The 21796-nt window shown below is 38.2% G+C and overlaps 1 protein-coding gene across 1 annotated transcript in view; it reads right to left on the bottom strand.

Moving 5' to 3' along the window:
* Window positions 1–228: 228 nt before the first annotated feature.
* Window positions 229–21796, bottom strand: part of LOC140242956 (SWI/SNF-related matrix-associated actin-dependent regulator of chromatin subfamily A containing DEAD/H box 1-like) — a 112921-nt gene continuing 91353 nt past the window's right edge. Inside the window, exons 11-21 of the mRNA XM_072322699.1 lie at window positions 21045–21144; window positions 19231–19366; window positions 17040–17175; window positions 13995–14129; window positions 10453–10560; window positions 8745–8993; window positions 7562–7750; window positions 6026–6144; window positions 4857–5039; window positions 2998–3107; window positions 229–530 (exon numbers count right to left, since the gene is read on the bottom strand). Coding sequence (XP_072178800.1) covers window positions 466–530; window positions 2998–3107; window positions 4857–5039; window positions 6026–6144; window positions 7562–7750; window positions 8745–8993; window positions 10453–10560; window positions 13995–14129; window positions 17040–17175; window positions 19231–19366; window positions 21045–21144 — 1530 coding nt within the window. The 3' untranslated portion in view covers window positions 229–465. The remainder of the gene's footprint in view (window positions 531–2997; window positions 3108–4856; window positions 5040–6025; window positions 6145–7561; window positions 7751–8744; window positions 8994–10452; window positions 10561–13994; window positions 14130–17039; window positions 17176–19230; window positions 19367–21044; window positions 21145–21796) is intronic.

Genomic DNA, 21796 nt, shown 5'->3' with positions numbered 1-21796 from the left:
TACAACACACATTCAATAATGGCATGTGGAGTATTCCTTCCACCATCAGTGGCAATACATAGCCTGAAGTATTTACTCCTTAATTCAGAACATGGCTGAAATACCCCTTGGCTATTTTTATAGCCCTGATGACAACAAAAATAGACACAAGCCACGTCTGTACAATTATATGCATAAACTATTCTGTGACAAATTTCCCTCATTTCTCATAAGAACGTAACAAAACAACAACAAAAATTGACATGACCTTACACTTGAAGACACCTTCTCCGAGTACAAGACTTGAGTACATAGTCATAAGAGCTAGTCCTTGTCAAGAAAAATAAATATCCACTTGTTGGAGGAGGCGTAATCTCTTGGCATGAGAAAACAAGTGTCTGAACAGTTTGAGGTATTCCACTGAGAATGATCATGTGCGTACACTGCTTCAAGGTCCGAGTCCTGAGTTCGTGGCGGCGTCGAGAATCATAAATCGAGGGCCTCCTTCAGGAGTTTGGCTATGTCCTTCTCTTCATCCTCCCCTGGCCCAGCTGAAAAAAATATATGACGAGAAGAATCAAGACAAAAAAATTATTACATTCTCACCTCATTTCATATAGATTTTCTTGTACATTCAGAAGAGCTTTCAAAGCATATTCCCAATCATGACAGCTGTTGTAAAGCGAGGCTCACTTTACTCATACACCCCTTTCTGTGCCAGGGACTTTGCATAATGTGTATACGGTTATATGGTTTCCTGTGACAATCGGAACTCGAAGCACACAATGGGTTAATGATACACCGGACATGTTGTCCTGTACCAGGATACACAGCCATTTTTTACAATAGACCAGTTTACTAACATTGTCGAATTTTATGCATGACATTCTGATAGTGAACATTCTTCTTGACGATCGGAAAGCTTGCCCGAGGTTTGCCCGACACAGCAACAACTAATGCACGCAAACTGAATTTCAAGTATCATAAGCTGTTTTTGAGGTACAGGCTAATGGAATAGTTCATTACTACTTCAGGATGGAAGAAACATCCACGTCTAAATTTGAATGTTACTGATAGTTTACGGGTCTATTTAAAGGAATACATGAATCAGCCAAGGAGGAAAGGGTAAGGTTCAAAGTTTTGTTTAGCTGAACCTGGAGTTACTGATCTCTTGCTCAAATACTATGAGCAAAGAAATTTTTGTGGAATGAAATTTTCGCAAATTGGAAGCATCGGCCTATTTCATGGCATGAAATTTTCACGAATTGCCACTGGCATTCAATGCTTAAAGTGTCAACAAGAACTTTCATGTGCATTTTAATTTCGCAAATCTTGGCTCTCATGAAATTCACGAAATTAAAATGCACATGAATATTTCTGGTTTTAAAGTATTCTCCTGTTCTGTCTTGTTATAGGAATTTAACAATATAAATTTCTTCTTCTTGACATGACCCACAAAAAGACAATTGCTTTGAGTTACAAAAAGCCAAAAGTGTTGAGTCAGCAGGAAAAATTCAGGCCCACAGGCCTGTGACAATAAAGTACCCAGACAATGATTAACAATATTGTTCAAACAATGTGGTTCAAGGGCCTGCATTCAAACAATGGCATGTATAACCTCATGCCCTGTGCTCCAGAATCAAGCTTGTAGAATGAAGTTTCCTTTTCATTTGTTTTTTTCCCCATGTGCATACTGAAATACAGAGGAATCTATCTACTGCAGTGGAATACACCAATACGACATGGCTGCCATTAGCAAGTACTGTATAAGCTGTTATTTTCGTGAGGGTTTATTTTGTAAATTTCACAAATCACAGCTGGATCACGAATTTAACAACACACGAAAATATCACCACAAGCTATTTAAGGTAACAGCGCATTTACACTGACATCGCTGTCAATTTGAAAAAACAACATCTCGCAAAAATGTCTGTGACCTCCTCATTTGCGAGAATATTTACGTGAAATTATCAGCGTCTACGGTACACAGTTTGTATTCTAATGTTTACACCAAATATTTCCTGTGTTGAATGAATGTGGTCATTGCCCTTTCCCTTATGTTCTGCATTCTTGTTATTCTGCACATCACAGCTGCATGCACCTGAACTATTAAAACTTACTACTAGCTAGTGGCACTGCAGCATTTACGAAAGAAAAACAAGACAGCACAAGTAATGAGTGGACCAAAGTTTCTGAAATACTAATTTCATGTTTTCACCTAAAATTTACTCATGAGATGGCATTGCAGAATTCATCAAGATCTATATCTACAGATAAACTTGGTACATGTAGGCCGTGCTTGCTCCCACAAAATACAGCAAATATCTATGTGTCGTATTCCATTTGGTCTTCAGCCTCATGGAATATGGCACCAGACTGCAGACATTTGCCCGTATTTCTTGAACAACCTGGAGATAACTGATATGATATCTTCATATTTCAGAGACTTATAATAGCGAGTCACTATTCATATCACACTAAGCTCTTGGGCCTTGTATTATGGGCTCAGATGTGGTATTCCATCCACTGCAGACTTTGGTCATCCAGCCATCAAAAAAAAAAAGACCTTACAAAACTCTTTGCCCAGATAATTTGCATGATGGGGAAACATTGTAACTGTGCAGCTTTGTTAAGCCTTTGCGCTAAACTTAAAGCCAAAAGTCTAGGATTCCAATTAGATAATTCTGAAAAAAATGGGATATTAGATTGTATTAGTTTTGAATATCAAACTCTGAACGCTTTAAAAGTGAGACTGTCTGAAGTAACTGTGGATGTTTAGATACCAACATACTTTGGATTGTTAAATTGTTTTACATCCTTGCTAGGATTTGTGGGCTACAGTTCATGCATTGAGATGGCCAATGCACCAGCACATTTGGTATTAAAATGACGACATACATGTACTAGTAACTGATCCCTCATCCATCCTAAACTCTCAAAAAGGGGGAGAAGAGGGGTAATAAATTGAGAGATCCCCTCGCCCTGAAATAGACCCTATCGAGGGTTCCGAAGACTGACCTGTCTTTCCACTGGTCATCTGCCTTTCCAGCTTAAGCTTGTAGTTGGCACAGGACAGCATTCCCTCCTCGATTGTGTTCCTGCTGACAAGTCGGGTGACCGTTACATCTCTGGTGGACGAAAGAAAAAAGTCCTTAAACTGTCACTGGAGGGCTAGGACTGTACTATAACACAACAGCTGACACTAGCATCACTCGTACATACACCTTGCAATGAGGAAGTTGTTATTCTTAGCTGTAATTATTGCCATAATAATAATTATTATCATTATTATTATTATTATTATTATTATTATTATTATTATTATTATTATTATCATCATTATTATTATTATTATCATTATTATTATTATTATTATTATTATTATTATTATTATTATTATTATTATTATTATTATTATTATTATTATTATTATTATTATTATTATTATTATTATCATTATCATTATTATTATTATTATTATTATTATTATTATTATTATTATTATTATTATTATTATTATCATTATTATTATTATTATTATTATTATTATTATTATTATTATTATCATCATTATTATTATTACTACTACTATTATTATTACCTCCGCCAAGGGAGGAGGTTATGTTTTCGTTACCATTGTTTTGTGTGTTCGTTTGTTTGTCCGTGTGCAAAATAACTCAAAAAGTAGTTAACGGATTGGGGAAAGGTTGAGAATGACACAAGTAACAAACAATTAACTTTTGGTAGTGATCCGAAAATTTGGGGGGAATTCATGAAGGATTTTTGATATTTTGGCAGGTAGGGTCAGTGAACTTGGGAGTTCAGGCTGCGCGTATTTTAAGTTTGCATGCGCGCACTAAAGTGCGTGCTCTAGTTTCTGCTAGGGCGAGGTGCGCCGTGCATCTGAGGGTTTATGACGTAACAAAGGCTTCTATATTGGGAAATCGGGCGACTTTCAGCACACAATGCTATATAAGTAGGCCCCCTACGTATGGGTGGAAATCACTGATATCTCTATGAAAGAACAAGATCAGTGGTGGAAATGAGCTGCATGCTTGGCGGAGGTCTGCGCTCTCAGAGTGCTTCTCTAGTTATCATTATCATTATCATTATTATTATTATTATAACCTTTATAATCTTTATTATCATTATCATCATTATCATCATCATCATCATCATTATTATCATCATCATCATAACAAACATTTTTACCATTTTTACCTAAGTAGTTTTTTAACGCATGAAGTTCATACAAAGTACAACCTATATTTTGCAAAAAAGTAAGAAAATTATGCATTTGCAGTTCTTGAAAAAAAAAAAATAGTGTCTCATAAATTTAGTGAGAACAACAGGTCTCACAGTGTCATAGATTTAGGAAAAACAACAAGTCTTTTACAAGGCTCTAAAGCAAAGAAAAGAGATAGAAATCATGGAAGAAAGCATATTTGACATTGGGGTGTAAGTTTCAAATTTTAAAGGCATAATTTACCATTTGCAGATGAAACAAAAACCCAGCATTAGTACTATAAAATAGTTCTACAATCTATGTGAGTTAGGGATAGAAACAACCACAGTAAAAATTTGAATCTGTATAACCGATGTTAAGTGTTTTTAAAATACACAAAATGTGAACAATAGTTATAATAAAAAATTTTCCAGACTAAACCGTCTACAGTTACGGTTTATTGAGAAAAACACTGATATCTCCTTTATATTGTAGGCGTTACTGCAAAAAAATGTATATGGTAGGATGTTTTGTGATACGACAGACCTACACATATGCATCAAATGTGATATTTTGGACATTTTTGAAACCACTGCTCCCAAAGGTAAACTGGACCTTTAAATCTGGCCAATCAGAGCCAAGGGTAGTTTACCTTGTCTGGCCAACTCTGTGGCAGCGGTCTTCTGCCTGCTTGTCGTTGTACGGGTTGAAGTCGATGTCGTGGAGGACGACGTAGCTGGCCGCCGTCAGGTTGATGCCCACGCCACCTGCCCTCGTTGACAGCATGAAAATAAAGACGGAGTCGTCCGTGTTGAACTTGTCGATAAGTGGGCCCCTGGGGAGAAAAAGAGCAGGGCATGGCTTGTCGTGTTTCTTATTCAACTGAAAAGCATGAAATATTATTTTAGAGAATAACACTGTGGGTACAAAAACTCCTCCTCCTCCTCCCCCTCCCCCTTCCCCCTCCCCCTCCCCCTCTGACTCTTCCCCCAATGACCACCAAATTTGACTAATTCATTCCTACAATTTGTCAACAAAATCAGATGACTTCACGGCAGACACAAAAGAGCAGTTACCTTCCTGTAATTTTGTTTGGTACAAGAAATGCACTGATTGCAGCAATACACCGACCAGTAACAAGAATGCACACACACACAATTCAATTATCACATACTTTAAAACCCAGACAAACTAAACCCCATCTGTTTTGCATACATTGTGACATTCTATGCAAAAAGGTATGAAGGACTGGACAGCACGGCACATATTTTTTCACAGTCCTGCAGTGATATCGTGATGCAATATTACTACTATGTGTACGTGTATGTACTAAGTGACCTTGAGAGCTCCATGACATTTGCAACTACAACAATATTGCTCCCACGAAATATCTCCCTGCTAAGCCAAACATAAACTCTACCCGCAAACAAAACTGTAACCCTAATCCTAATTCTCACATTAAAGGGGCCCTGAAATCCAAATGCACGTTGATTTGTGTTGATTTATGATACCCTCAACATCACTTTTGTGGTGAAACAAATATCTAGAAACATTCCATATATTTTTAACAATTTTGTCTTTTATTTTTCTTCAGATTACTTGGGAACGCCCACAAAAAATCCTTCCAAACCAATCAATAGTAATATTCTTGAGATGACCTATCTGTCAATCATTGCTAAAGTACTGAAATGTTTAACAAAAGACATTGGAATGCACCTTCCCCTCAACTCAGCATAACTTGCATGTTCCCTCACCATGTCTTTTGTTAATCACATTAATATGACAGAAACAGGCAAGTTGGGACATGCTCCTTTCACAAACCTCTCAGACACTTGCGTCTGGCCGTCCATCCTCAGGAACTTGTGTCCTCGCATCTTGAGGTAATCCTCCACTATATCTAGCACGATGACAAACTGGCTGAAGAGAAGGACTCGGGTGCCCTGGACATGTAAGAAAAACAAACAAACAAACAAATTACACAGTACACTATTAAACTAGAAAAGCACTCGGAGAGTGCAGAGCTCTGCCAAGCAGCTCATTTCCACTCATAAATGAAAGCTGAAAATCGGCCCTATATCCCAATGATTAAGAAGACTTTCTGTTGTGTCTCAAGAGTCTACAGCACCTCATCAGCAGCTTACTGGACCCTGCACTCTAAAGCACAGGCTCATTGCACATATGCACACCTCAAATACATGCAGCTTGAACTCCCTCGTTTGCTGGCCCTATTTGCCAAGAATGATAATCTTTCTAAAAAGAATTTGAAAAAAGTACTCTTGATCCAGACGGTTATTTGGATCCCTAACAAAATTTAATCATCAGCTCCTTGTGTCATTATCAAACTTAACTACAAGCTTCATCCAAAACTGTTCACAACATTTTGACTTATTTTGCAAACAGACAAAAAACAAACAAACAAACAGACAAATGCTGGCAAAAATATAACATCCTTAGTGGAGGTAATAAGCAAATGGACAAAACAATAAAAAATTAACCAATCTTTGATCAAATCATCCTTTCTTTTTCAAGGATTCTTATAGGACAAGACCAGAAGGTGAAAATTAGCATTGAACAAGGGATAGATCATGAGAAAAGGGGCTTGCAAAATATACAGACACAGATAATATACCAAATTCAATAACACTTTGAAATACAAATCAGAATGAATACAAAACAATATTGTTCTTCCTTGGGAACTGGTCATGCCATAAACCATGACTGACTGGGCAAAATATGTGATTTACATCTTTTTATAATGTCATGCTCTCAAATCAAAATGTCAGTAACAAGATTATTTACAGAGAATATAATACGTACAACCAGAAATTTTTGCAGGCCTGAAACTTTTGCAAATTTTGCGAGAAAATTAAAATGCATCCAAAAGTATTTGTCTACACAATGCATTAAATGCCAGTGGCCATTCGCAAAAGTTTCATGCCATTAAAAAGGCCGTCAGCTCCAATTCGTGAAAGTTTCATGCCACAAACTTTTCTGGTTTTACAGTAACTACTCTAGCAGTCAACACCATTCTTATATTGAGGCATATTAAACAGAAGAGCTACAGAAAATACCAATCACTGTAAAAGTGAAAATTTTCTTGCAAGCAATTCTTCTTACTCAGCCTGGTACGATGAATTTCGTATATGTTTTTAATTCCATATATTAAAACATTGCATAGCATTCACATGTACAACATGCGAAAATTAGGACTTTTGCGCTTCTTTATTTTTGCTCGAAATGTGTGAAAATTTCAACAAAGCAAAAATTTCCACTTTTACAGTGATTCAAAGAAGAGGATCAAAGAAAGTACAGCCACAAATAAAACTAGTGGATTACAATCACATCTACTGTTCCCACCTTCTGCTTGAGCTCCGGTAGCAGCTTGTCAAGGTACCTGAATTTACCCGAGTCCAGAATGGTTTCCTTGTCCAGCCGGTACTCAGAGATCACGGCGTACTCGTGGCACAGGCGGTGGAGCTCATAGTCGTTCATCACCTGCATGTCCTCAAAGATGTAGTCCTCGTTGGCGTCATAGTGGGTCGGTTCCTATGGCAACAGGAATGACTAAAACTTGTCAACAAAGCTGGGTTATTCACACTGCTGTCGTCAAACAATGACTGGTAGTTTTACATCACAAGCGTACACTAACAGAAAAAAAAGAGAAACTTTAAGGAGACAAACCACATTTATTGACATGGATGGATAGAACAGCAAATGATCATCAGCAGGACAATTTTTGCTGATACTCTGAATGAAATGTTCTTAAGTTGGAAGAGCTTGAAAGAGAAGTTACCATCTCTTATTCAATTTGCAGTGAATTCATGTACAATCACGGAGCACACAATACATTCCTGAGTAAACCATGCCAATGTTCCATAAAATTTCACCTAATGAATCTTTCTTCTTCTTCTCCTTTCATTTGGCAAGATGCACTCGAATGAATGTTGCCAATTTGCTGCTTTATTACTAATCACCTGGGAAAAAGGTCAAAAGGTTTACATCATCCTTGCTCACTTTCAACAGAGTGTGTGAGACAGAGCACTTCAGCAGGTGCTCACTTTGTTCTTTGCAAGAAGTGAAATACAATCTTTTCCGGTGTTAGATTTACCATTGTTCATGTGTGTGGCTCTCCCACACGTATATGTAGGGCTGTCATTTTCATCCTCTGGGACAGAGTGACTGAACCTTTAACCCACTGAAGACCAGTCCCGAGAATACTTCGGCAGGTGTCTATGGGAAACGTGTGCTATAGTAAACTCAGCTTATTCTCAGAGGGTTGATAGTGGGGATGACATACGTGCAATTACACACAGCACTGCTCACACAGACTTACTGTCTCTCGAGCCAAAGCCTCTTGACGGTTTGGGAGACAGACTATTTAGTAAAGCCAATTCCCTGTCCCCCCCCCCCCCCCCCCGCCCCCCTTCATCTTAACCCATTGAGGATGAGTTGATTTTGATACAATGCACATTTCCCATTGACCCCCGCACAAGGCATACTTGTGACTAGTCTTCAATGGATTACGTTACAGCTGACTCACCTTCAGCATGAGTTTGGCCATTTTGCGTAACTTTCCGTCGTCATAGCGACGCCTGATGAGGAGAGGATGGTTGGCCTGCTTGCGAAGCTCCATCATGGCCGACGACAGCTTGCCGGCACTCATCTTGCTCTCACTCGACTTCAGGCTACGCGAGAGGGTGGAGACCAAGTCGGCGTAGCCACGAGCCTGTTCCTCCGTCATGGCGGAGTGTTCAACGAGTTCCAGCTTCTTCGGCAGCTGCTTGAGAACCTAGGGATACAATTTCCAGAAAAGAGTGTATTTAATGACCTATGTGTATTGCTAGTGTGGGTGTTAATTCTGTGTAATGCATGTGGGTTCAGTCCAACACTGATGAGACATTATTTTGAATGAGGAATGAAACTTAAATACATGTATACAATACTAGCATGCACATTGAAGGAATGCAGTAATATTAGCAGCACATATCAGAGTAGTTTGAGGTAAATCGGACAATCCATCTAAAAGTTGTGAACTTTTCAGGAAGTTTTGGAGCAGCCATTGCTGGATCACAAGACTATAACACTATGTGATGTCATGTATGGGAAATGACATATAGAAAATACATCTGTACACAGAAACTCGAGACATTTTCACTTTTCTAGCACAATAAAAAAACAAAACACAAAAACACTGGACTTTCTTTTTGAAAGCAAGGGGAATAATATTACCCCCAACATATAGCACGCCACTCACAAGTCAAGAAAATGACTGTGTACCTTTCAGAAAAAAAAAATGGAATTTTGAGAAATTCTCTTTATACATGTATAAAAATTGTTTCTACTGTTGCACATTAGTATAGGACGTCACAGACTGCAGTAGTATTTTCATCCAGCAATGGCTACATCAAAACCTTAACCCTAACTAGGCCAGGCTTTTTGTCCTGTTCTGTGGCCGGGGAGGGTTGATTCAACCCCCCCCCCCCCAAGATCTCGGCCGTTGATCGCGCAATTGCCCTGAAAATTGGCACATACATTACTTGTTACATAATCTACCAAATTATAAAAGAAAAAATTTAATTTTTAATTTTTTATATTTTATATTAATTAATATGCGTGAAATCACAAATTTTCCTCTAAGTCACAAAATAAAGCTAATGGCATCCTAAATTTTGGTGACATTATTCCTTGTAGCATTCCTACCAATGTACTTGAAAAAAATCTGGTATCAAAGTTAATTTCTCATGTGTTCTATTGTTTTATGAATTTCTTATGTATTACTTTGTTATTTGACCTTTTGTTTTTTTCATTTTTTTCCACAAAATTCATTACAGAACCTATTTTAAGCATAATTACGCTAAAACTAATTGATTTCAGCCACTGAAAGTGAAAATAATCATATCTCTTTGAATAAGGTGAGAAAACTCTATTTGCATAGACTTTGTACACAAAATCATGTTTTTGAGCCATTTTCGGTCTGTCAAGCATGTATAACAGGTCGTGCAGCGTGGTAACGGTATGTCCGATTTTCTTGAAAATGGTGTCATAAGATGTGCGAGACTTAAAAGCAAAAAGTCAATGAGCGGCGCAGTCAAAAAAATTTGCGCGGCAGAATGGTCGCGGAAAATGCCGGGGGGGGGGGGGGTTGATTCAACCCCCCAGCCCTTATAGGGTTAAAATTTCTAACTCTACATACAGATGGTTTGATTTTCCTCTAACTTAGCTAATGTGTTCCGCTGATATACACTTACGTCGGCCTTGACCCTGCGCAGGACAAAGGGTGTCATGATCTTCTTGGCGTGGTCTATCCTCTCCATCTCATAGCTGCTCTGCTCATGCAGGTTTTCAGTTTTTTGCTTCTGCAAGGTGAAAGAGGAGGATACAGAAAGAATTTAAGGCTTCCATGCCAATAAATAAGTGTTTCAGATACTAGTAACAAACACTTGTGATTGAATTTTGTTCAACTGGACTTACCTGTGAATATCACGGAGAGAACAGTTTCGCAATTGGTATGAGGAAAATCCCTCAACGCACAAACAATACAGGCAGTAATATCGCCCATTCAACCATCATGGGAGAAAGCTCGCCAGCCAGACAAAACTGAAGAAGCGACTCAGATGAGTCGCAAACTGTTCTCTCTGTGATTTTCACAAGTAAGTCCAGTCGAAGAAATTTAAGTACATACTTTTATCATACTACCTGCACGAATCAAAATCTGCATTGGTAATGGTAAAAAACGTTTTAGGCCATGCCACATAAATTGCTTTCAATCACATCATTGTGCTAGGAGAGATATTCCATCTATCGAAACCCTGTATACAAATATATTTGTTTGGAGGATGAAAATTGACAGAAAATCTGTCAGCACATCTTCAACCCTCTGCATTAATCTCAGTCTCTTTTTTGTTTTTGTTTTTCAATCACATCACTGCTCGAGAAGGATCTAAGTATTTTGTTGCTATATTCCCTGAGTGTTTTTCTTCAGATTCTCTCTCTCTCATAACACGTCAACTCAACACTGATAATTTTCAAAAGGTGATGTTTCGGTCTTCATCTAACAATGGATCGTTAATGGACAGACACTTGAAAAGAACATGATGGAGTATCCCACAAAAGCAACTTTTAGAGTTTGTCAATACGCACTCCCGCGTCATATACTTAACCCGTTGAGGATGGGTTGATTTTGCAACAACATGCATTTCCCATACAAGACACTTGCCTGACTATACTCACAACCTTGTCCTCAACAGGCTAATGTCATAAAAAGTGCATAGACTGAACTTTCCCTCATTCGCCCGCTTCTCTCTTTCTCGCCCCCCCCCCCCGCTCTGTCTCTATGTCGTAATTTCTGTTAATCTGTTTCTGTAAATGACTTTCACATCTTCCTCTGTCTTCTCGAGCTCTACAACTAACTGCGCATCTAATCGATTCTTCATAAGATTTATGATTTAACTGTTTGCAAACCAGTGATTGATGTGCACAATCACTTTGTAATGGATGATAGAAAGGCACTATGTAAGTGCTTGTTTCATGTTATCTATGTCCTCCGACCTACCTTTCTAACTCTCAAGTATTCTGCAGGATTAGATAATGTCTGCTCTGATCGACATCTACTTCTAGCACACTTCCTTGTTATCAATCTCCCTCCATTCGCCTCTTTATTCCCTGAGGTTTTTTGTTTGTATTTTTTTTTTTATCAGCATAGACCAGTTGAAGCAGGTCACATGCTCAAATAAAATAAACTGAACTGACCTGAATCTCTTTCTCTTTCCTTTTTCCTCTTTTTCTCTCTCTCTATTCTAATTCTCTCCTTATTTCTCTATGTCTCATTCATTACCTTTCAAATTCTTCTATGCCAATAAACGCTTTATTCTCAATGAAAAATTAGAAAAGCACTCGCAGAGCGCAGACCTCCGCCTAGCAGCTACTTTCCACCCATTATACACGGATGCTGAAAATCGCCCAATTTCTCTATACAGACGCATTTTGTTTACCTCCTCAGCTTCCAGCTATGCTTTAGAGTGCATATGAAAACCTCAAATATGCACAGCTTGAACTCCCAAGTTCATTGACCCTATTTGCAAAAAGATTTTTAAAAAATCCTTCAAAAATCCATAAAAATTCCAGGATCACTATCAAAAGTTAATCATCTGTTCCCCATGTCATTATCAACATTACCTACAGCTTCTATTCAAATCCATTCACAACTTTTTGAGTTATTTTGCAAAGAAACAAAAAACAAACCGACGCTAATAAAAACATAACGTCCTCCTGACAATAACAGACAACTTTATTTCATCTTACCATTAAATCACACACATCTCTCACAATACCATCTCCTGCCTTAATAGTGTTGCTTTCTTCTCTCACTTTCACTGTCTCAATACCAAACAACATTTCTCTCATCCCTCTATCAAAGCTGCATTGGTTTGTTGTTTTTTTTCCAGCCTTCCTCCAAAACTCTCCACCTTGTTGCCTAGATGATGAAGAGAAAGTTTTTATAGGTTTGTTTGTCTGTTTTTATTTTGCATCTGATAAGGTGTGGCTGGATAAATCATATTCGGCTGCACTGTCTGGTCTTCCTACGGGGTCCAGATGTGAGTACTTCAGGCAGACCACTTCACTGGGCTACACACCCTGCTCTTTGCAATGAATGAATGTAGCAGGGTTGTTTTTTGCTTTTTTGTTTTTGTTTTTTTCCATGTGTGGGCTGCAACTCTTTCACACACATGACCTCCATTTTATGTCCGATCCGAGGGATAGAATGTTTTGCCTCTTGTAGAGAAAATAGCATGATAAGACACAACATTGCTCAGCTGGATTCACTTGGGTTCAAACCCACCTCTCAACCTGAGCTGTTTGGTTGAGAGGCAGATCGGTGACAATCCAACTCAAAACCCATAAAAACGTAGGTCAAATTGAATTTCAACTTTTCTACATAGTTAGAAATAAGTAAGCTCTAGACTTTAAAATGATTTCTAACTTGTTAAAAACTGGACCATCTTGACCCATTCAAAAAGAAATTGAAATAAGACAGAGCTAGGAGGAGCAGTTTCATAGAAAAGGGAGAAAAGAGGATTTTTAAAGATTTGGGTTGCTCAGGCGTGCTGTGCAGAAGTATCAAGTATCAATGAAAACATGTTCTATTTCACAGTGAAAGCAGCCCTGTCTGAAAAAAAAAAAAAAAGGTCCACAAAAACTGCTAACATTGCAAAATCAGTTTTGTTTTAAGCCAATAAAATGTTGACAGTAGGTCGAGAAAAGACTACTCTTCCAGGCAAGGCAAACTTCAAAATCTTAGGCTGTCAACCTAAATGACATATTTTGGTGCAGCACAGAGAATCCTACTTTATGACTTTTTGTGGGTTTTAAAGGGATTGTATAGTATTGGTTGAGATGAGAATTGGGCTTATAACTTTGGCAAGATACCAAGAAACCATATATGAAATAGTACAGAGCATACCATATTAAGAGGAAGTCAAAGTTTTGGAATTGCTGAGACATCCAAAAACAAAGGAAAACAAAGCGATCCTAATAAAAGGTGGGTTCCACTTTTTATTAGGAATACTCTTTTTTTGGATTTCTCAGCCATTTCAAAAACCGATTTTCATCAAATAAACATTGAATTGAATCTCTCTTGGAATTTCATGCTCTTTCATAGTTCATGAGAGGTTTCTCATTATCTCACCAAAAATTTTTAGAAACCTTAAGTTAGGTCTCAACCAAAACTATACGCTCCCTTTAAGCTGGGCCTTCACGTATGCTACCGACAAACCGCCATCTTGCTTGATACCTTCATACAGAAGACCTTCTGGAGGCGCTCTGCTTTTCCCCCGATCAGGTTGGGCAAGGTGAAGGCAAGGAGGGAGATCAGCTCCGGGAGGTTGTTCTGCAACGGCGTGCCCGTCAGGAGTAGTCTCCTTTCAGCCTGTCACAATTTAAAAAGAAAAATTATAAACAACATAGGAAAGCCATTCAGTGGCACACTAAACAAAAGACATTGGAATGCACCTTCCCCAAGAACGAGCATAACGTGCATGTTCCCTCACCACATCCTTTGTAAGTCACATTTTATGTCATAGAAACATGCGAGTTATGCTGAGTTGAGGGGAAGATGCATTCCAATGTCTTTTGTTAATCATATCAATTCTTTAGCAATGATTAACAGATAAGTTCACAACCAAAATCTTCGTTTGGAAGGTTTTTTGGGTTTTTTTTGTTTTTTGTTTTTTTGGCGTATCCCAAGTAATCTGAAGAAAAATAGAAGAAAAATTATCTAAAATATATGGAATGTTTCAAGGTATTCATTTCACCGCAAAAGTGATGTTCGGGGCATCATGAATCAACACAAATTAACATGCATTGTATGTCATAAAACCTTTAATGTAAATTGGGACTTTTTGTTTTTATTGACTTAGATTGCTCATTACTACTCAACAATCACACAGTCAACTCATGCAGAGTTGACTTTATAACTTTATCATATAAATGGTTAATATTATATAGCAATTAAGGGCAATGTAGGCAAGGTTAACGGACTTCATTAAATTCTGTAAAGTTCTGCAGTGGATGCTCCTTCCAATTGGTTGGCCACCGTAAGGATTATCACATCATTGGTTCCTGGGAATCGCAACACTGTATCACTATACATATGTGACCCTACATCACAAAACCAACAAAAAGTCGCCAGACGTGGATTTTCAGTTAAGGGCAGATTCTGAAAGAGCAGACTCTAAGCTTTAAAATGATGTATAACTCAACTGAAATGGACTCTCCTAACCTATCTTAATATTGGAAAGAAAACACACACTCTGGAAAAGTGTGAAGCGAGAAAAGAGGCTCTGAAGTACAGGGTCTATTCATAACAAGCGCTTAATCTCCTCCAAGCCGTGCGAGCTGTGCGATAAAAGGGACAAAACACAGGATGTAAACCACCGGAGCAACAACAATGAAGGGATTATCAGATTAAGTTGAAATTAAGCATGTTCTATTAACACATTCTGTCCACGATTAATGCCAAATTTCAAAGCAGTAGCCTAATTCTTTCAAAAGTTATTAGACTTGAAAGTAAAGAGTGTGCAAAGGATTTCAAGAAATGGAAAGGGGCCTCTAAGACATACTTGATCATTCTACTCTCCGCCCAAAGTGGGTTGTAGAAAAGCTGCTGAAATCATACTTTCCCATTCATGTTATGACCACAAACTAAAGAATAATGTAGAAGAAGGATAGCTCTTTCAGAAAATATGAACAGCTCAAGATTGACTCAGTTGACCCATTTCATCTTTTATGAGTCCTCAGGTAAAATCAAGGGGTGCGACTTTTTGTTTGTTTTGTGGTGCACGGTCACATATGTTTGTTTTTTTTTTTTCAATATTGAATGTGTACTGTCTGGACAATATTCTGCTCATGTCTACGATGTTGTCTACAACTTGATGAAATACAACTGTACCAATATTGAAACTGAATTGAGAATCAAAAACAGGTAGCAAGTTTTTTTTTTTTTTTAGCACAGTCTGTCACAGTCCCTGTCAGTGTTAGTTCTCATAAATCACCAATATAATGAGATTTTACTTTCAGTGTCTAGACTCATGGATTGCTTCATATGATATGAACATATGACTAGTGTAATATCATTTAGAAAAAAAGTCATTGCATTATTAATGACCCTCTTTTCTTAGAGGACAAGTTCACTTTCACATACATGCGGACTGCATGAACGCAGCAATATTAGTAGAACACATTAGTGAAAGTTTAACCCATTGAGGACGAGTCCCGAGTATACTCGAGCAAGTGTCTATAGGAAATGTGTGTTGCAGCAAAATCAGTCCGTCCTCAACGGGTTAAGGAAAATCAGACAATCCATTCAAAAGTTATGAATTTGTACATTTTTGCGCAGTCACTGCTAGACAATAAGACTAAATTACAGTTTTTGATGTCACGTGTCACATGATATAAGGGAAGTATAAAGAAAGTTTCATAAAAATTCATGTTTTGAAAAAAGTACCCATTTCCTTGACTTGTCACTGATGTACACATGATTGGGGTAATACTATTCCCCCATCTTCTGAAAGAGGCAAGTCAAGAGCTCTTTCATTATGAGAGAAAAGTGAAAATATGTAGAATTCACTTTATATTTTCTTACGTTCTACACACGTGACATTCCAAGCTGTAGTAGCCTTCTCATCTGGTGATGGCAGTTCTGAAACTTCGAAATTCAAAACTTGTGAATGGATTGTACGATTTTACTCAAACTTTCACTGATGTGTTCTACTAATATTTCTGCATTCTCTCCATCCACATGTGTATGAAGGTGAACTTGTCCTTATAATAAAGTCCCATCCATGATGCCACCGCACAGTGAAAACATATGTATACTGAAGGATCAGAGACTTGGTGCAAAATGAAGAAAAGTGAAAACTTTGCTAGGTTTATTTTGTCACATTTTAGAAACAGTGCCAGGTAACCAGAAATGTGCAATGTACAAAAGCTTTTATATATTATAGATATTTATACTTTTTTTTTTATACACCCTGCAAAGAAGAATATGACATGAGTATGAAAATGATAAATTCACTTTCTTAACCCGTTGAGGACGAGTCCCAAGTATACTCGGGCAGGTGTCTATGGGAAATGCGTATTGTAGCAAAATCAGTCCGTCCTCAACGGATTAAAGAAGGAAAATTTGTTTGAATATATTATTTGATCAGAGGAGCCGACATCTTGACCAATCAGTTTGAGAGATCTTCACAGGAGAGCGCATTTTATTTTGGGGCGTGGTCAAGCGGGGTGCCTATGGTTTGGAAGGTAGGGATAATACCAAGTATTACAGCCACTGTACCTTGAACTTCATGAGATGGATGTACCGCTGCGACTTCATGTTCTTCAACATGTGGCCCTCGTCAAAGATGGCGTACTGGAGCGGCAACTTGCGGAACAGACTCCTGTCGTCCGAGCAGCTAGTGCAGAGGTTGTACCTGGGTCAAAGGTCATTGGGTTATTCGGTCACTTCAACCATTTCAGAAGGAAAACACTTCTGTATACATACATTTTGGGAAGTTGCCAGAATGATGTCAACACACTAGAAAAAATATTCTGTCACTTCAACCATTTCAGAAGGAAAACACTTCTGTATATACAGTGTATACATTTTGGGAACTTGCCAGAATGCTGCCAACACACTAGGAAAAAAAAAAAAAATTTCACAGAGCAGAGAGATGCTATCATCAACTGGTTAAACTGTACCTCATTTTGGCTCCATGTCCATATACAGGCAAGGAACAACATTAACATTAGCACAAAATATCTCTCTTAAAGGGGATGGCTAGTAACTGATGAGTGGGAATCAGTGGGAATGCTGGGTAATGATTGGTGATGGTTAACGGGCTGTTAACCATCACCCCCTCACTGTGCAAGCATGCTAAGCTGGAAACATTAAATTGCATATTACTTGAATATGAGACCATTCTGAAGCAAATAATTTTCACACAACAGATATACTCTTAAATGAATCCCATAAGGATTGGAACAATCACCCCCCAGCATTCCCACTGATTCCCACTGATCAGTTACTAGCCATCCCCTTTAACTATGACATTTTGCAGTAGTGAGAGTTCTATCTGCTTTGGTGTATATCTTTTGGGAATGAAGCAATACAAATGCTTCATTACTGTGTTGCACATGGAAATGCATGCAAGAAGAGCTAAAATGATATACCTGTACCTTCTATTGGAAGTTCTTTGTGAATCATACAAACATGATTTGTGTGTGTCTTTCACATCGGAAGGACAAATTTTATTAGCAGTTATGGTTCGTATTTATGTAGCTTATGTGTATGTACAGTGCACTCCCGTTATAACAAACACGGTTATAACGAAATTCTTGCTGCAACTGAATAAAAATTCAGGTTCCAAAATTATCATCTATATATCTTTATACACTATACTGTTTGGTTATAATGAAAGAAAACTGCCAGTCTCGAGGACTTTATTATAACAGGAGTACACTGTATGTGCACACGCGTGTGTGTATATCTAGCTGTATATACATATAAAGTGTTATCTACATGTTTTCGTATATGCCTGCATACTTGTACAGTGAACTTCCGTTATACTGAAGTCCTTGGGACCATCAGTTTTCTTTTGTTATATTGAAATTTTGTTATAACTGAACAAATAAACAATAAAAAAACATAGAGCAGATAATGTTAGGGCCTACACTTTTACTTTGTTGTAACCGGAATTTCGCTATAACTGTGTTCGTTATAACGCAAGTGCACTGTACATGTACATGTACATATATGATGACACAATTTGAATGTGTATGCATGAATAAGCTGTTCATCATCTCTAGGTATTGATAACCTGTTGAAAACTAGTCCCACGTATACTCGGGCAGGTGTCTATGGGATATGCGTGTTATAGCGAAATCAGCTCGTCCTCAAAGGGTTTAAAAGAAATGCAACAAGGCATTAAAGGGAATCTCTCCCCTCAAATCTAAATTTGAGAGGTGTGAGAGCATGTCCTAAGAACTCTAGAGGAAATTCAATCCCATCACAAAAAATGTCCCAAACTGTGAAATATTAATTTTAATAAATACGTTTCCTTCGTTTGCCTCCGTCTGCACACAGCTATATCAAATACTGTCTATTGGTATCGCCTCATTGCCGCGGCTACCTGGTCAGTGGCCCGGTGCTGCGCGGTAGCACCAGCCTTGTAGCTGCGTACGTGGACATTTGCGTGCGTTTGCATGTCTTGAGAGTATCGTAGTACACGGATCGTACATAAAATTATAGAACTATGCAATCGAATGCACTTGATAAGGCCAGAAAACTACTCTTAGATCTAGGTACATGTAATTTTTGGCATTTTAGAGATTGCTCTATGTTTCTTTATATATTGTTATATCTCTGTATGTGAGTAACGTTGCACTCTTATATTTGATAGGGATATTACCAGTACAATAACCTACAATGTCAGAAAACTAAATTTCTGTGTACAGATACACTTTAAAGTACAGAGTATAGGCCTTACGAGGTAACGATGACATTGCAGGAGCTCTCCCCATAGAGGAGCTCGTCCCGTATCTCATGTCTGTCTTCCTGGGAGCCGTGGTACAGGATCACCTCCAGGGCTGGGCACCACGTGTTCAGCTCACGGGCCCAGTTATCTGGAGGGAGGTGAGGGACAAGGACAGCGAGGGGGGGGGGGAGGGGGAGGGTGAGACAAACAAACAGACAGACACACAGACAGACAAAGAGACAGACAGAAAGACAAAGAGACAGACAGACAGAAAGACAGACAGAAAGACAGACAAAGAGACAGACAGAAAGACACACAAAGAGACGAGACAGACAGACAGAAAGACAGACAAAGAGACAGACAGAAAGACACACAAAGAGACAGAGACAGACAGACAGACAGGAAGACAGACAAAGAGACAGACAGACAGACAAAAAGACAGACAGAAAGACAAAGAGACAGATAGACACACAAAGAGACAGAGACACACAGACAGAAAGACAGACAGACAGACAGATAGATAAAGAGACACAGAGAAAGTTTATGTCACAAATATTGTGATAATAACTGACTACAGTATACGGCATATCCCTGTTGGGACTAAAAGACCTCATATCTCATAAATGACAAATGTTCAGGAGAGCGAAAAAAACATGACAGGCAGAGCACTGTTACAAACTGGGATTGCCTCTCCTTTAACATGCTTCATTTTTAGAAATAAGACAGCTAGGATTTGGACAGGACATCAATTGACTGATTATTTGGCAATAAATCCAAAAAAGTGATTTTCAGTAAAATTTGAGATACAAGGTCTTGTCACCCCAGCAATGATACATTTTGCATGGTTTTTGTTTTCACAAACTTTGCAAGTCGGGTTCTACACATATTCACAAATTCAACAACACGCAAAAATATTTCTACCTCCAGTCTGGACATGAATGCACCATGCATGTGTATGTTGCTCTGTTGAAAACTGCACTCCATGATCGCAAATTTAACCACTCGCGAAACTATTGGGTATGAAGTCCTGATTTATGAAAATCAGACACGCTAGATATATGGCGTAAACAACATCTTGATATTTCACCTGTGGTTCTTTTTATACAAGATGTAATTCTGTCCCCACCTTCAAATTTCCAGTCACATCTTGCGAGATGTATCCAGTATCATGAAAAGGAAACATGCCATCACAAACAGGATGCCCATTCTACAATTCACACAGAATACTACACATTTCATATTGCATAAAACCATACAGGTGAGACATACCTATCACCAAGAAACCTTATTCAGGGCTCCACACTAACTTTTATTTTTGGTGGCCCAAAGGCAAACATCCGACCTTTTTTGGTGGCCCGATCAGGCCACCAAATTCTTCATTTCTGAAATTTTGGTGGTCCGACGTATGTTTTTGGTGGCCCCGGGCCACCGGGCCACCGTTAGTGTTGAGCCCTGCCCTATTTGTTGACATTCAAGGTGTCTTCACTGTATTTCATTATCTTTTGTTTCTCCGTGTTACTCTTGTAGGAAAATAAAAGTTGACAGTCAATTAAAAAACAAATTCAAATTCTGAAGGCAAAAATCATATTTGGGATTAAAGAATATAAAAATCATATATTCATACACTAAAATGATTTGGGAAAAAATTCTTCTCATAACCAAATTTCATATAGCTGAAGAAAACACAAATATATATTTAGTCTAAATATTGTGGAAACATGCAAGTTAAAAGCTCTGGTATTCTACAAAGACTACACTATGGTCTTTGTCCAAAGAGCTTTGTGGTGTGAAGAGGTAACATCTACAGGCCCTGGGCATAAACTTACCAACAGTTGAAGACGGTGCCACGACGAGGTGGGGCCCTTTGTTTCCTTCCTCCAGTAGATGGGCCAGGAAGGAGATCACTTGGATGGTCTTACCCAGTCCCTGTAAGACATAACCAAAAAAAAAGGCAAAATGACACAAATCTTCAAATTTACGCTATCCAGAAGTAGCACAAAATTCGTGAAAATTAATATCCTGCAAAAATTTCTGCATTTACAGTAAATTTTATTGAACTGGATTTAAACATTATTTCCAATTCATAATCACTGTATGCACACATATCATTGAGTAATTACAACTATCCAGTATTTATGTCAAGGTGGTAAAAAACACCGAAGGAACAAAATAATATATAAACAAATGCACATATGAAACAGATAAACTTTGAAGAGGTCCATAAACACATGTAAGCTCAATATCAGAGGGTTTGTGTGTGTGTGTGTGTGTGTGTGTGTGTGTGTGTGTGTGTGTGTGTGTGTGTGTGTGTGCTTGTTATGTTGCACATTACACAAATTGAATGGAGCTGTAAACTGGCCCTGTTGCTACCAGGGGCAGAAATTGTAATGAACAAAGTCTAAAACTTTAAAGGTATTAGCCCACATTTGTAAACCTGCAGCAATTGGTCTCATAGTTAACATGGAGTTTGGGTATGATTGCAGTAACACCTGTGCAAAATTTCGTTCCAATTAATCCATTACTTTCATAAAAATAAATGAAAATGCACCGTAATCCGTATGCATGCGTATAACGCTCG

Source organism: Diadema setosum, chromosome 19, assembly GCF_964275005.1.
Source record: "Diadema setosum chromosome 19, eeDiaSeto1, whole genome shotgun sequence".
Taxonomy (NCBI): Eukaryota; Metazoa; Echinodermata; class Echinoidea; order Diadematoida; family Diadematidae; genus Diadema; species Diadema setosum.
This window is presented reverse-complemented; position numbering and strand designations above follow the sequence as displayed.